The 15045-nt window shown below is 41.6% G+C and overlaps 3 protein-coding genes across 3 annotated transcripts in view; 1 reads left to right on the top strand and 2 right to left on the bottom strand.

Annotated features, from left to right (window-relative positions):
* Positions 1-207: 207 nt before the first annotated feature.
* Positions 208-4178, top strand: rfc5 (replication factor C (activator 1) 5). The gene is made up of 11 exons (XM_067520983.1): positions 208-447; positions 1021-1085; positions 1348-1484; positions 1586-1665; positions 1816-1889; positions 2205-2364; positions 2537-2618; positions 2738-2867; positions 3013-3090; positions 3250-3304; positions 3430-4178. Exons 1-11 carry the CDS (start codon positions 401-403, stop codon positions 3536-3538), a joined length of 1017 nt encoding a protein of 338 aa, XP_067377084.1. The 5' UTR covers positions 208-400; the 3' UTR covers positions 3539-4178.
* wsb2 (WD repeat and SOCS box containing 2) lies at positions 4142-10006 on the bottom strand. The gene is made up of 9 exons (XM_067520982.1): positions 9704-10006; positions 9328-9496; positions 8293-8495; positions 8066-8197; positions 6235-6335; positions 5474-5670; positions 5191-5280; positions 4959-5075; positions 4142-4723 (listed from the first exon to the last, which is right to left on the bottom strand). Exons 1-9 carry the CDS (start codon positions 9741-9743, stop codon positions 4510-4512), a joined length of 1263 nt encoding a protein of 420 aa, XP_067377083.1. The 5' UTR covers positions 9744-10006; the 3' UTR covers positions 4142-4509.
* Positions 10007-10623: 617 nt separating this feature from the next.
* The window catches only part of vsig10 (V-set and immunoglobulin domain containing 10), an 8511-nt gene continuing 4089 nt past the window's right edge, over positions 10624-15045 (bottom strand). Inside the window, exons 4-10 of the mRNA XM_067520981.1 lie at positions 14657-14926; positions 13984-14244; positions 12182-12466; positions 11796-11909; positions 11654-11666; positions 11000-11139; positions 10624-10912 (exon numbers count right to left, since the gene is read on the bottom strand). Of these exons, the coding sequence (XP_067377082.1) occupies positions 10818-10912; positions 11000-11139; positions 11654-11666; positions 11796-11909; positions 12182-12466; positions 13984-14244; positions 14657-14926 (1178 nt within the window). The 3' untranslated portion in view covers positions 10624-10817. The remainder of the gene's footprint in view (positions 10913-10999; positions 11140-11653; positions 11667-11795; positions 11910-12181; positions 12467-13983; positions 14245-14656; positions 14927-15045) is intronic.

Raw genomic sequence — 15045 nt, 5'->3', positions numbered from 1 at the left:
TATATATATATATATATATATATATATATACATATATATTTGGGGGGTTACTCGTTTACATTTTAAAAGTAATTTATGTATCGTGTCATCAATAATGCATTTGTCTCAGTGTTTACAAAGTAGGACAGTGTGTTCATACATTGTGCAGCCAGTGCGTTTTACAGTGCAAAAAGAAAAATTATGCCACACGCGTTTTGCACGGTGGGCTGTGTCACCCTGGCACCGCCCATAGAAGTAGACAGATCCATCCGATTGGTTTTACGCCGTGACGTATGACGCACGTTTTGTTGTGGAGCGCGCCAAGCATAGCTCCCATTAACAAGCCTAAAGTTGAGGCGTGTAAAACTCTGGAAATTAAAATCAGTACAGCTTGGAATTAAATTGAAAGTTAAGAAGACTCATGGCTTCGACTAGTAAAGCCCCGTCACAGGCCAGAAATTTACCCTGGTGAGTTAAAGTTTTTATTTAGCTGACCTGACTACTGTGGATTTATGCTAGCAGCTACAGTTAGTCGCTAGCCGCAGCGTTAGCCAGTTTTCTGTTCTCTCTGCGCTGTTAGCTTCTGTGCTATTGGGACAGAAACTCCAACGCTAGATGTTATTAATGCTTGTAAAACATAACATTCATTTGTTGGGCTTTTCTTTAAGTCTGCATACAAGCAAAACTGCATCAAGCATTGCCTGGTTGCCACTTATGGCACCTGCCCCACCAGAAATCCTGCAGCAGCAATTTTAATTAATTAGTTAATATTCTGTCGAATCATTGGAAATAAAGAGATGCCGAAATGAACCGTGGCTCACATCGAATTAACACGTGTAAAGGCGCTCAAAGCTTCTAACGTACGTACCCAAATGTAAAACGAACGACATTTAAAATCCGGGAGCTTCGTTCTGTAGTACGCGCATTGAAAAGTAGACTTTTCACTTTTTTAAAGCAAATTTCCTGATTCACTATGTAGAATTCGCTATGCAATCGGATGCATTTGTTATTTATACACTTTGTTTGTGCTGCATATTCCAGGGTTGAAAAATACAGACCACAGTCACTTGATGATCTGATCTCACACAAAGATATCCTAAGCACCAGTGAGTATGCTCAGACTTTTAGAATATATTATTATTTCTAAAACCTCAGCACAACAGCCTCATCCACAACACCGTCCAGTGTGTTTTTTTTCTTGTGTCTCAGTTACAATATTTGTAATACATATTCCTTTATCAATTAGCAGTACAAAAGACACATTTTACAACTATTTTCTGATGCCTTTAAACCGTGTGATTAAACAAGACCACTTAATAATCATAAATTATTATTATTATTATTATTATTATTTTTCCATCTCTTCAGTCAAGCGGTTTATCAATGAGGACAAGCTTCCCCATCTCTTGTTTTACGGTCCTCCTGGAACGGGCAAAACCTCCACCATCCTCGCCTGTGCCAGGCAGCTGTACAAGGACAAGGAGTTCAACTCCATGGTTTTGGAGGTTTGTCACAACTCCCCCTTACAAGACTTTTATTTATTTAAGTGGAAATGCGTTTTGGGGCTTTGATTTCAAATTAACGTTGGCCAAATTTTGTTGTGTAGCTAAACGCATCAGATGACAGAGGTATCAATGTTGTACGAGGTCCCATTATGAGTTTTGCCAGCACCAGAACCATCTTCAAGTAAGATTAAAACTTGAACTACAAATATGGTCACATGCTTTTTATTCAGAAATGAATGTTCTTCGTGCTCTTCACTTTTACCAGCATCCCATAAATACAAAGGAAGTGATTTAAAGTGGAACCTGTTTGTTTGCCCCTCTTGTCCTCCAGAAAAGGCTTCAAGTTGGTGATACTGGACGAGGCCGATGCCATGACCCAAGATGCCCAGAATGCACTGCGGCGAGGTAAGCCATCTGTTCAACAGGGCGCTGCCCACTGTGAGCCACCCGGCTCACTGGGCAGCCAAACAGTTTGGCTGCTGGTGAATGACATGGTATCATCTTGTTACACTCCCATAATAATTTTAAATAACAAATTTCTTTCTGAAGATCTGATTTTAACTAGTGGTTGAGGCAACACCAATACCTGGTTCACACAGTGAATGAGTTTGCTGTGCACATAGTGACACGTCAGAGATGACGGCTTTTACTTTTGGTTGCAACAACATACGAGTTCCGTTGATTCCCAAATGTGGCTTTTCCTGCTCTGATCCCTCCCAGTGATCGAGAAGTTCACAGAAAACACTCGATTCTGTTTAATCTGCAACTACCTCTCAAAGATCATCCCAGCACTGCAGTCTCGATGCACCAGGTTTCGTTTTGGCCCTTTGTCTCCGGACCAGATGATCCCACGGCTGGAGCATGTAATCCAGCAGGAAAAGTAAGAGTCTGTGTGAATGTTTTTATTTCTTTTTCTCAATCAACGTTTAGTCAACCAGAGGTAGAAGAGACTCTGCTTGATCATGTCAATTTATTTTTTTTATAGAATTTTATTAGTGATACTTTACAGTAAATGTGTTTTTTTTATTTTTATTTTTTATTTTTTGTGGCAGTATTGACATAACTCCAGATGGAATGAAGGCCATTGTGACCTTATCATCAGGTGACATGAGAAGATCACTCAACATACTGCAGGTACAGCAAGAAGTTCATTGTGATGCCTGCGCCTTGTGTTGTGGTGTTTTCACTCATATACCGCACATTTGTCACTTGTTAGTAAAAGTATGAACTGGATATCTTCTTTGTGTCTTTAGAGCACCAGTATGGCATATGGGAAAATCACAGAGGACACAGTATACACGTGCACGGGTCACCCTCTCCGCTCTGATATAGCCAACATCCTCGACTGGTCCCTCAACAAAGACTTCACCACAGCATACAAACGTATCCTTCATGTTGCTTTGTCTGTACAAGGATCAGCTTCTGTTTGTGGTGCATTACATTTGATTTAGTCAAAGCTTTTACAAATGTAAAACAAGTCACACAGTTCAGCTTGTGTTTCGGGGATTCCTTAAAGGCATCTTCACAGAAATTCTTCAGCTGAAGACTTTGAAAGGGCTGGCTCTGCACGATATCCTCACTGAGGTTCATCTGCTCATACACAGAGGTGAGACACCACAAATGGAAACACAGTTCTGACCTCATTTTAGTAGCTGGGTACTTCTAAGGGAAAAGACCAGATGATGAAGCTTTAATAGGTTAGCATCTGACTTTCTTTTGAAACATCAGCGCCTGTTTCTCACTTCCATTTTTCCTGTTCCTTAAGTGGACTTTCCTCCAGCTATTCGCATGGGTCTGCTCATCAAGTTGGCTGACATAGAGTAAGTGCAGCTTGCTTTCTCTAATAAACAAATATTATCAAAGAAAATGCTTACATTACATAATGGTATTCAGATGTTGGGAAATGTTTTGCTTTTTGGACTCATCAAGTGTCGTCCCCCCTCAGACACAGGCTCGCCTCAGGAACCAATGAGAAAATCCAGCTGAGCTCCATGGTTGCGGCTTTCCAGGCAGTGAGAGACCTTGTGGTCAGCGAGGCCTCTGAGACACAGTAACAGCTTTGCACAACGAAACTCTGTTGAATGTCAGCTGCAGCCATTTGAAGCGACCAATTTACATTGGCGGCTACCGTCACTTTGTGTGTGCAACAATGACTTTGGGCAACATTTCCCTAAACTCCCTAAAACAAGTTGTGCTCATATTCCAACTCTGCCATTTTGTATAAGTCTAAGTAAATCCTTTAAAAGATCTGACTGAATACTGCTGTATGCTAGGTCTTTTCTGGAAGTGTGTGTATACAATTGAGTCGTTGATGTCCCTCCGTGGCCTGCAGCGATACAGCAGAACAGGTCAATTTCTTCATGACCAAACCTCCCCATCATTAGAGAAATCTGCAAAATCACCAGTCTGTTTGTTCAGGAAGAAAACGGATGTGCTTCGGTCTTCACCACGTGAATGTGAAATGCAGCAGCTGTCTCGGGCACTAATGCTAACAGCTATCTGACTCACTCACAACTGCATGCAGACAATGCAGAAGTGGGAACGTGGCCAAAAATATCTAAAAATTGTTTTTTATCCTTTGCACCCTTGGTGGAAATATAGAAGAGCAAAGCAGATCTGTTGTCGCCACCCTTTTGTAAGACTAATTCTTAAGCATGCACATTTGAATCTGTTTAATAAAACAATTTTCCACAAGTCAAGTTTACTTTCTAATAATTAACATGTTCAAGTAGATGCTAATGCTATTATATTAATAACATGGATTAGAAAGGCATATACACTTAATATTTACACAATAAATAAGATTAAGTGTAATATTAAAAGCAACTAAACATATCTATAGGTAGTTTATGGATTCAGTAGTTGTAGTTTATCCTTCAGTAGTAGTCAAAAAAATGGAATCTCTGTAGGAATGTTACATCTAAATTAGGTTACATTAGAAGTTGTTTAACTAGACCTTAAATAGCAAACATATCAAAAAGGCATTTTTATTTTAACAGTCTTTGCATTGTTTTTCTGTTCATATTTAACCTTCCCACTCCTCTTCCTCTGAGGAGCGGCAGGGTTCGAGGTATTCTGGGATGTTTCTGTAGGTGAGGTACTTGAGGATCCTCTTGGGGAGGGGCAGGGGCTCCATCTGGTGCGTGGAGACCGAGTGGCGCAGGCTGGATCGGCACAGGTGGCACAGGCTGGGCACTCTCCTGGGAGCCCTCCAGAACCTAACGTGGCCATCTCTGGTTCTGAGGACAGGAAGAACATTTATTTTAAATGTTGCAACTAATCAGTTTTACAGTGTACTGATCAATTGAAGGTTTTTTTTTTTTTATTATTCGGTTTTACTGTAAAAATACTAAAGTTTCACTCAAGTGGTCCTACAGCCTAAATTGTCTTCATAGTCAATTTACAATAATATTAAACATACAAACATTTTCATTTTAAATTGTAATATTTGCATAAGTGCTTAAGGGTTATTACCCTGTGGCGATCACTCCCCCTTGTGGGTGGTAGTTACAGCAGAGTCCATTAGATTCTCTGTCTACTTTTGTCTGCATCGCCATGCCCTTCCTTCCTGGCTCCCAGATTTGCAGAGCTCTGTAAACACAGCAAACATCTCTTAAGTAATTTAACTGGCGCAGGAAACCTTGTTACGTTGCTAGTTGACTGACATTCCACAAAATGTATGTGATAAAGCCAGTGCACTGCTCACCTGTATTCAGTCACGAAGGCCAAGTGCAAACCATTGGGCGAGAACTGTATCGCTGAGATTTGGTTTAGACTGTAATCTTCAAAGTTGTCACTGTGGGAACAAAGTGGGATTTTCAGGACACAATACTACATAAAAACACTAGCAGGAATATTTTCAGTCAGTGCATCAATTCAATTCAGATGTAATAATGATAGTAACATGACAGGATGTATTAGATCAGATTAAAACTTTAGACCTATGAACTCAAATGCAATTTTAAAAAGTGAAAACATATTTAATTTACACCCAAGTGGCCAGTTTCTCTGCTGTGTACGGGTCCCACAGGTCGATCAACCAGCGGGAGCCGCCGAAGCCTGCCGTGGCGAGCAGCGCCCCATCAGGGGAGAAGTCACAGGACGAATAGAGGTGCAAGACCTTCTGTGTGTCTCCTGTCAGGGTCCTGATGAATGTGTATGAGCGCAGACTCCACAGACACACCATCTGATCAAAGGAAAGTCCTGCGGGGTTAACAACTCTATACCTGGCTGTAAGGATGGATTTGATTCTCAGTAATACACGGACTCACACAACAACTAAGATGAGCAGATAAAAATAACCAGTTTGCTGGTTTGCAACACATTTGTCCAGTAACACACTGCACTGGAAAGTTTTAGACTTGTCTTTAAAAAGAACACAATAAATGTGAATACAGTCTTCAAAAACTATTTGCAATACAAGGGAAGTGTGAGCAGAAGGTCGTAAGCTCTGATGATAGAAGCCGCTTAATCAAGAGTTAAAGAAAATATAGTTAAACATTCCGGGGTCTTTGAAGGATTTACTGGACGTAGAATTAGATTTATAAAGTCCCCTGTTGACAGCCACATGACAGTTAAGAGTGTCCCGTGCTCGTAAAGTATTTTCTCACTGGTTGAAATATCAAGATCACTGTATGGACACGGAGCAAAAGGGACTTGACTTTGTGTCAGATTGAAGATTTTGGACTTAGCGGTTGTTATGAAAGTCTCAACAAGTCTGTGCAATGTCAGGTTTTTAATATGAACTCACTCTGTCAAACCTTCCAACAGATGCCACCATGCTGCAGTCTGGTGACACGCAGCAGCAGCTGATCCAGTCTTTATGTCCAGAAAGCACCTGCACCTTTTTCCCTGCAATAGAGAAAAGAAAAATCCAACTGAACTGAATGACAGATGCCATACGTTTTGCCCATCAATCTCCGCACTATAACCGAGAACTATTCCCTCCAGCTTATTTCTGCCCTACTCACTACTGTCTCACCCCGATCCAGTCAATCAGTATTAGGTGAGGATGGAGTGATGACATTCCATGAACAAGCATGACACTGGCTCAAGGACCTGGAGTGAGTCCTCCTGCTGTAATCCCATCATTGCAAAGTGAGAACTTGTGTAGAAATATTTGCTAATTAATTAAAAATTCAAAACCAAAATGTCTCTTAAGGTTCCTTGGACTTTTTTCTTTTTTAATATCCTGTGTGAATTATGGGACACTGTATGCACACACGTGCCTTTCCAAACAAACATCCATTCAATTCAGTTTGTCAGAGGTAAACTCAAATCAAGTTCCAGGCGTAGATAAATAAAGCAAACAGGATGCGCATGAGCCAAAATTGGAGTGGCAAATCAAAAGATCTGAATATTTCCCATAAAAAATAATTATTATGGGACTTAGTTATATGAGGTACTGAGTGTATGTTGATGGGCATGAGTTTTATTAATTGAAAATAAATGATACTATTAACAAGTGAAGCGTTCTGAGCTCAATGTGCCTTTAAACAGAACATTTGGTCCAGTTGGACTCCAGAGTGAATCCATATGGAAAATAAACAATTTGCACAACCTTTCTGCACTGTTTTATCAAAGCTTGCCAGGAGTTTTTAGACGGAGTTCCAAAATTCCAGGAAGCCCCTGGTTTCAGTCAATATTAACACAGTGTGGAATTCAATACTCGGTACCTTCAAGCGTATTAATATCTCACAGTGAGCATTTAATGGCTGTAATGGGACGAGCAGGGAAAGTTCCAGGATGCTCCAGCAGTTCAAGTCCGCTACTAAAAAAAAACCCCAAAAAACCTTGCATCTACTGTATGAGCAACATTCCCTGCAAAAACCAAACCCTGAGCCATGGCTGGATCACTGAATGGGCCTAACGGACACAGCTCCGGAAGCTCCTGGGATCAGAGCATCTAAGGTTACAGTTCATTTATCATGTTTAAAAGAGCTCAGAAAGAGATGCACAATGACCCAAAATGATTACCAGCATCTTGAAACTATCCAAATGAGGCACAAAATGACACAAAACTTCCAAAAACAAATGCAAAAAATGAGCCCTCTCTCTGTGCCCAGGGGCCTTTTTTTGTTTCATAATCCATCCATGAACACCACAAATGCATTGTGAAACATTCTAAGCAGCTTTCTGCACAGTAAAGACCAAGCCCAAAGACGCCAAAACTGTCAGATGACAGGCCTGGAAAAGGTCAAGCACATTTAATAATTTATCAACTTTGAACACAAAAGTTCACGAGCTCTTCCCAATGTTCAAATGCACCCACCTAAGCAAATTCAACAGATGATATCTTCTATGGTAATGTTATATTCTTCATATCTGCCATGAAAGTAAACAACTGCTGTTTCCTTTAACCGTTTATCTTTAACACAGCATGTTTGCACTGCCTTTTGAGAAGTTAAATCTGTAGTCATATCCAGATTGTGCACAGCAGGAGGCTTTTCTGAAGTGTATTTAAAAAAAAAAAAGCCGCCTAATTTCTCCAAAAACTGAACCTGCTGACAACGTGGTGAGTCTGGACATCACATCACTTATATTATCACTTACAATAATATTTGCCACAAAACCTCACGCACCTTTCTGAGCCAGGTCCCAGATCCTCAGAGTTTTATCGCGAGATGATGATATGAGCGTGAGCTTCCCATTCTGAGGGAAGACCAGGTTCCTCACTACACCTTCATGGCCATGGAGCTCAAATGCAGCAGTACCTTCAACATGCATTAAGAAAAACACAGTTGAAATGAGCTGGACAGTTTGGACACAGCAGCGGTAACACACTCTCCTCCATAAATTAAGATCCAACCTGCTAATACGTTCCAGACTTTGATCACTCCATTCTCTAAGCCTGTGGCCAGGAGGAGGCTGTTGCCCCCCGGAGAAGGCCTTTTGGCTGAATGTGAAGCCGCAGGCGATTTTGGAGGTCTGGGTCCGAAGGCGAGGCCCCAAACCGGTTGACCACAACTAAAGCTCTTGTCTCCTCGGTCTCTCTCACCATTCTGAGCGTCTCTGTGAGGGACAAGCACATTTGTTTTACAGGTATCATAAAAAAAAGTGATACGCAGATGGTGTGATGTTGGAGTAACATTAAATGATGCTGCTGTTGGAGATGTCATAATCACAATTAGAACAGGTGTCAACAACTCCACCGTTTGGATGCAAATAGTACATTATAATGCAAACGTTGGCATTAAATTTTGATCAGGTTCTCTTGCTGGATGGAGCAAAGGTTTAAATTCCACGTGGTTTCAGAAACAGTTTCAGAGCTGTTCATTCAACTGTGTAACAATTCAGGAAGATTTAAATTCTTCTGCTTTTGAACTGTGCTCCATTACACAGAGAAATACATCCCAGTTTATTACCTCACACACTCAGAAACAAACCAGCACTTTGATTAGCTGCTGGACCTTAAATAAATGGTAAATAAATTAAGACTTTGAATTACAGTAACTTGGGCTGTAGAGAATACTGATCAACCTGGCATTTTACAATGGAACAATCACTTAAAGATAATAATTCTCTGATGTATGAAAACCCCTACTACAGATTGGAATAATACTATTTCCCCAAGGTTTTCTTTGCGTAATCACAACATATTTAGTACATTTCTAACAATTAAATACTTTATTCATCCCAAGGGAAATTCATGAGATAAACAATATATAAACAACAGATAAACAGATAGAAATAAAGTAAATCAGCAACCGATGATCAAAACCGGCTAAAGACTCAGAATGGGTGACACACATTCATTTCTCACACGAAAAACTGTTTGTCCAACTACACTCCAGCATGTACGAGCGACACCTGAATGCCTCATGCCTGTATGTGGACCACCTACTCGATGTCGAGAGGCCAGGCGACCACCCAGACGATTCCGTGTCCCATGGACCAAGCGAACCATGCTCCGTCGGGGGAGAAGTCCACGCTCCAGGCCTCGCACCCCGCCCGACCCACCAGGGACGGAGGACGCTTGGTTTTCAGCTCCAGGAGAAGAGCTGGGTCGGACGCTGGACCAGGAGGGAAAGGAAACATTAAGATAAGCGGCTGACAGCAGACCACCCGTCTTACCAAGCAAAGTATCTCCCTTGTCTTCTGGTCTCCGAATGCTTGTCTCGGGGCTTTGATCCATGACGCGGTACCTGGTGATGGGGCGTTGCGATGGCAACACGACCGAGCTCTACCATATATGATTGAAAAGCACATATTGAACTTACGTGTGTGTTGCGGCTCCGCGTTGCTGTCCGTGGAGCACATCGTTGTCCTCTTCACATCCTTCGTTGAAAGACGACAGGAAGCACGGGGACCCGTTTCATGTTTGCTGTGGGCGGAATGTGCGAGTCCGAGACAAAATGTTCCGACTTCTGAGTCACTTTGTACCTTTGGCTTCAACGTTGCCCAACGTCGTCACGTTTCTCCTGTCTTACATAACCTCTGTAAGACGTGGTCACGCCTCCTTTTTAAAGTGTAGTATGTGAACAAGTCCCTCTGGTTTCCCTGGTGATACATACTGAGGCCACGAGCAAGTGACATCCGGTGATGTCATACTAACGAAACGTTCAATTAAAAAAAAAAAAAAAAAAAATCCTATTATACACCACATTCACACCGATAACGCTAACTGGTGACTTTATGTATTTACCAATATTATTTAAAAAATAAATAAATAAATAAAAAAATCGGGGTGGACGGTGTAAGTACCTGCCTAAAAAAGATAAAAGTACAACTTGTTATAGTACAACTTAAGTGCTGTATATAATTTCATTTGAAGTAACATAAAATACAAAAAAAAAGCGCTAAATAAATTAGCAATATTGACACAATGAGTCAAATAGGACAATTTACTGTCAACAGATAAGCTGTGCAAGAAGCTCTGAGCGCCCAGCTCTGAATGTGTGCGGCCTGCTGATAATACCACGACTGCAGTGCGTTGGCCCGTTAAAACACATTAAACTGAACACGAGGGGGATGATGGGGGGGGCAGGGCAGACTGATAACATAATTTTGTTTTCTAATCAGAGCCATTACAAATAAATGCAACAATATTTCTGCCAATACAGAAAATAACGGGACAAAAACTTTAAATTATGACAAGTAAAAGCCATTGTTCCACCAGTCAAAAGACTCAAAGACTGACTTTGTTTAAACTACTTCATTTACTCCTTAACACATTCACAGTGCTGTACAACAGAGAACAACATACAAACATTCAAAACCCAGTTAGAAAATTTTTTTTAAAGTTTTCACAACTTCCACCAGGTCTGTCCACATTCACATTATGAGTAAAACATTTACTTACTTAATATAACACATATCTAAAAACCCAAACACCTAAAATGATACAAGATCTTCTGGTTCTTCTGTCTCCACAGTATCTTCCTGTTGCTGTGAACTTGTGTCAGCAGTTCCTGCATCTTCGTGATCACCTAAAAACAAAGAGTTTCACATTTTACCAAACAAACTTGTAATTCACAAACTGAGACCCCCGCCCCGCCATGATGATGACGACGTACTTGATGGGATTCGATGGATCTGGACAAGTGCTGTGTGGTGTCCGTTGGATACTGGAGGCAGCTGGGGAACCGTGTCGGGAAAGACCTGCTCGTCGTCCGAGTCCACCAGAGTCAGAACATCTCCCCTTTCCCCCATTTGTCTGGATATCAGGAATAGTAACATGGTATTAGAGTGCAGAAAAAAGTGACTGACGTATAAAATACCCTCCAATTCCACCCGAGTTTTGACCCGTCAGCACAGTGTTATTAGAGTGGGTCAAAAGGTTTTATATGGAAGGAAATACATTTAAAATGTTAATCAGGCCTCAAGAATAATGCATGATACAATATATTCATATTTCCTGCTTGAAAGAGCTCAATTACAACTAAATGACCACAAATAAAATCAATCACACATGAGGAACCAGGCACAAAAATCAATCAAAAATCGGGCGTAAAATGGACAAAAACAGACAGAAAAAGGACCAAATTAAAAATTAAAATCACCACTGCAATTATATTTTTTTTTTTCCTGGTGGAGGTCTGAGAGCATGATTATGAACAGAAGTTCCAAATAAGGAGATGAGACAAACGACTTGCGACCGATAACACTGAATATACCTAATACACAAAGGCCTAAAGGATGTATTAGATAAATAAAGGCGAGGTACTTACCCAAAGCCACCTCCTGTAACAAAACACGAACAGAACAAAGTTTCTATTAGTGTTTAAACTTTTATGTCAGTTCTTAACAATTTATGGTTTTTAATTCAATTTTCAACTTGATGCTCATGTTGCAAAGATAAATCGAAGTTACCCAGGCAAATTTGATGTCGGCTGGAGTAAACGGTTTTGGCTACAAAGAACGCCGTTCCCAAGATGAGCGCAGCGATAACGATACCGATGATTGCACCTGTGTTTACAGAGGACGCTGTCGGGACAAAATGAAACGACAGGAGAGGATTATGGAGCAGGTAAAGGGTGGAGCAGCAGGTTCAGTAACATTCCAGACCTCCAGTCGACAACTGCACAGACTGGACTTTTGTTTCAATTGCTGGTCCATTTACATGGAGCAACAATTCATGTCATCTTCATCTTGTGCTCTTAAAATATTTGGAAAAAATGCAAAAACATGCAAATTCTTTTCCCCCTGTTCATGGCAGCATCTTGCAGCCAGAGCTCTTCCTCTCCCCTCAGACTCACTCTTCACAGTGAGGTAGACTTCCAGCTCGATGACGACGAGTGGGTTCTCACTGCGGCAGAAGTAGACCCCTTCGTCATCCTTGCTGACGTTGAGTATGGTCAGCTTGTAGTCAGCATCTTCCACAGACACCACATATTTTGATCCGGTTACAATCTCCTCCTGCTGGAGCCCCTTCCTCCACGTGGTGTTTGCAGGAGGAAAGGACGTGGTCTCGGTGCAGGTTAGAGTTACGCTCGTCCCCACCACAGCCGTGACCAGTGGATCCCCTTTAGGGTATGGCGGCGCTGGGAGAGAGGGACAAAACCGTGAATGTAAATGTTACATGCTACAAGGATTTTACATGTAGTGATGAAATGATTAGTCAGCTTAATAGGAAAAAAAAGAAAAAAGAAGTACAGTTATGACAACTCCTTGAATGTCTGAAGGAACTGTTTTCTCTTGTGGTTCTGGACACCAGAAAATGCAAAATAGAGGTATATAGAGTGGGTCAAGAGTGTAAGCAAAACAGGCGGATTTCGGATCTTACGAACAGGTGCACGCGCAAAATGTGAAAACATTAAACAAGACAGATAAACTAAAAAGTTAATGCAAACACATGCAATCACACACTTCTGAGTCATGTGTGTTTGCACAGTCCTGTGTAGATAACCTTTACACTACTGAGTGACTTGCTAAACTCACCAACTGCCCACATGTTCTGCGAACGCACGGTTTCTGTCTGACTGAAATCGAAGGTGAACTTACTAGGAGATTATAAATAATGACAATTTAAAAAGCAGCTTAATCTTAATGAGGGAATGATACATACAGTCTGCAGAGCACGATTATTAAAAAAGGGACAGTGAAGTGATTTCAAACATGAACAGTGAGGCTGTCAGACACTTTACCCTAGTTTGTGACACAAGAGTAGATAATGACTGGAATTTACAGGAAGCACTACAGGGGAGGATGCATATGTGATTCCTAAACTGAAGAATGCATTACTCAGACATATTTTCTCACATACCTCTAGCCCTTTCTAGTCATGCATGCGAGTTTTGGTTTTCAGAACACACATCCGGTAACCTTGTCTTATAAAACATTCAGCAACACCGTGTTTGATGGGGGATTCATATTTTCAAGAAAGTATCGTGCATCTCTGCATGAGGAGAGTTTAGAACACCGAGGTTCGCACAGGTTTATCTGCTGATACTGTGGGATAATCAGTGTTGGGATTTCTCCTTTTCCACCACTGATACGGCCATGTTTTTAACTTTTGTTTCTAGTGTATGTGACACCGAAAAACAGTGTCACTTACTCCGGATTGTCCACACACTGAGCCGTGAACCACTATTTTCCTTCAAATAAATCTCCCCCATGGAAATGGTCCAAAGTGAGCTCTGGTGGTTTTCCTGAGTAACAGGAAGAGTTAAGTGTATAAACAGTATAAAGTTTACTGTGTATAGTTTACTGTGGACAGTTAATATATTGCATGTTTTTATTTCTAGAGAGATTATGCCGCTTACTTTCCCCCCTAACCTTTTTCAATGTGTTATTTTTCAATAACCATGATGTTGCTGGTATGAAGGCAGGAATCTCCGAACTAGGCATCTCAAGAACTTTACAAACAAAACCAAAAGTGCCAGCTTGGTTTGCTCGAGTAGCGGTAACGGCCAAATGTGTTCTTTTAGAAAAATAAAGTTAGGAAAATATTAATCCACACACAGAGTCTGAGTGGCTCTGTGGCCACTGTGGAGTGGAAAGCACTCTACAGATTAATTCCAGGATGGTAACAAGGCTACGTTCAACACAACATACTTACTGAGAGTAAGCGAACACGACCTCTCCTGTCCCGGATCGAGCAACAGGTGCTCGGCCACACACTTCATCGTCCGCCCGCTGGACAGCAGGGAATGGTTCAGAGTCAAGCTCAGGTTGTCCGTCACCTCCGAAGGATAACTGTGTCCCCCCTCCCAGTGTAGCTTTGGGGTGGGAACCGCCCCAAACCAGGTGCAAGTGAACTTAATCTGAGAGGGGTCCTGTGCTGCTATGCAATTACAATCAGGGTGTCCACGTGGAACAGCTAGTCAGAACAAAAAACACCGTAAGGAACTTGACCAAAACGACTAATATAGTTTGACTGCAATCAAGCTTAGTCAGCATCACCTCACTATGTGAACAGACAGGTTTGTTTGGACTTTAGCAATGGCTAAACTTAGTGCAAATGGTGAGCAAACTTCTGGAGTTTGCCTTCAAGTCATGTTTTGATGGGAAAGCTGTAAATAGAGAATTCAGGGACTATTCATGAGTTTTATTCATAACATGCGTAGTGGTCATTGAGAAAACCATGATTTTAAACTAAACTGAGGCAAACGCTAAGAATACTGAAGTGAACAACCCGTCAGTGTGGCTCTGTGGCCTCTAAAGTGGAACGTGGACATTAGGTTCAGCAGGTGCACATATCATGAAGGCTCTTTTCCCCACTACATACTTACTGAGGGTAAGCGAACAGGACTTCTCCTCTCCTGTGCCCAGTACTGGGTGTTCAGCCATGCACTTCAGCGTCTGTCCACCAGACAGCTGGGAGCGTTCCAGCGTTACCGACAGGTTGTCCGTCACCTCTGGTGTGTGACCGTGGGCACCCTGACCTTCTACCCAGCGTAGCGTCGGCGTAGGATATGCCCCAAACCAGCTGCAGTTGAACTGGATCTGTGATGAGTTCTGTGCTGCTGCACACATACACTCAGGTTGTCTTTCTGGGACATCTAAAGAGGACGAGAACCACCAGTCAATCAAAGCAACCGTTTACCTTCGCTGATATAATCTTTGAGGAGGAAAAGGATGCTCAAATCAGTCGGGGGAAAAAACAACAACAACTATTTTT

Source organism: Channa argus, chromosome 11 (assembly GCF_033026475.1).
Source record: "Channa argus isolate prfri chromosome 11, Channa argus male v1.0, whole genome shotgun sequence".
NCBI classification, from domain to species: domain Eukaryota; kingdom Metazoa; phylum Chordata; class Actinopteri; order Anabantiformes; family Channidae; genus Channa; species Channa argus.
The sequence above is the reverse complement of the archived record's forward strand: the minus strand, read 5'-3'. Positions and strand labels throughout refer to the sequence as shown.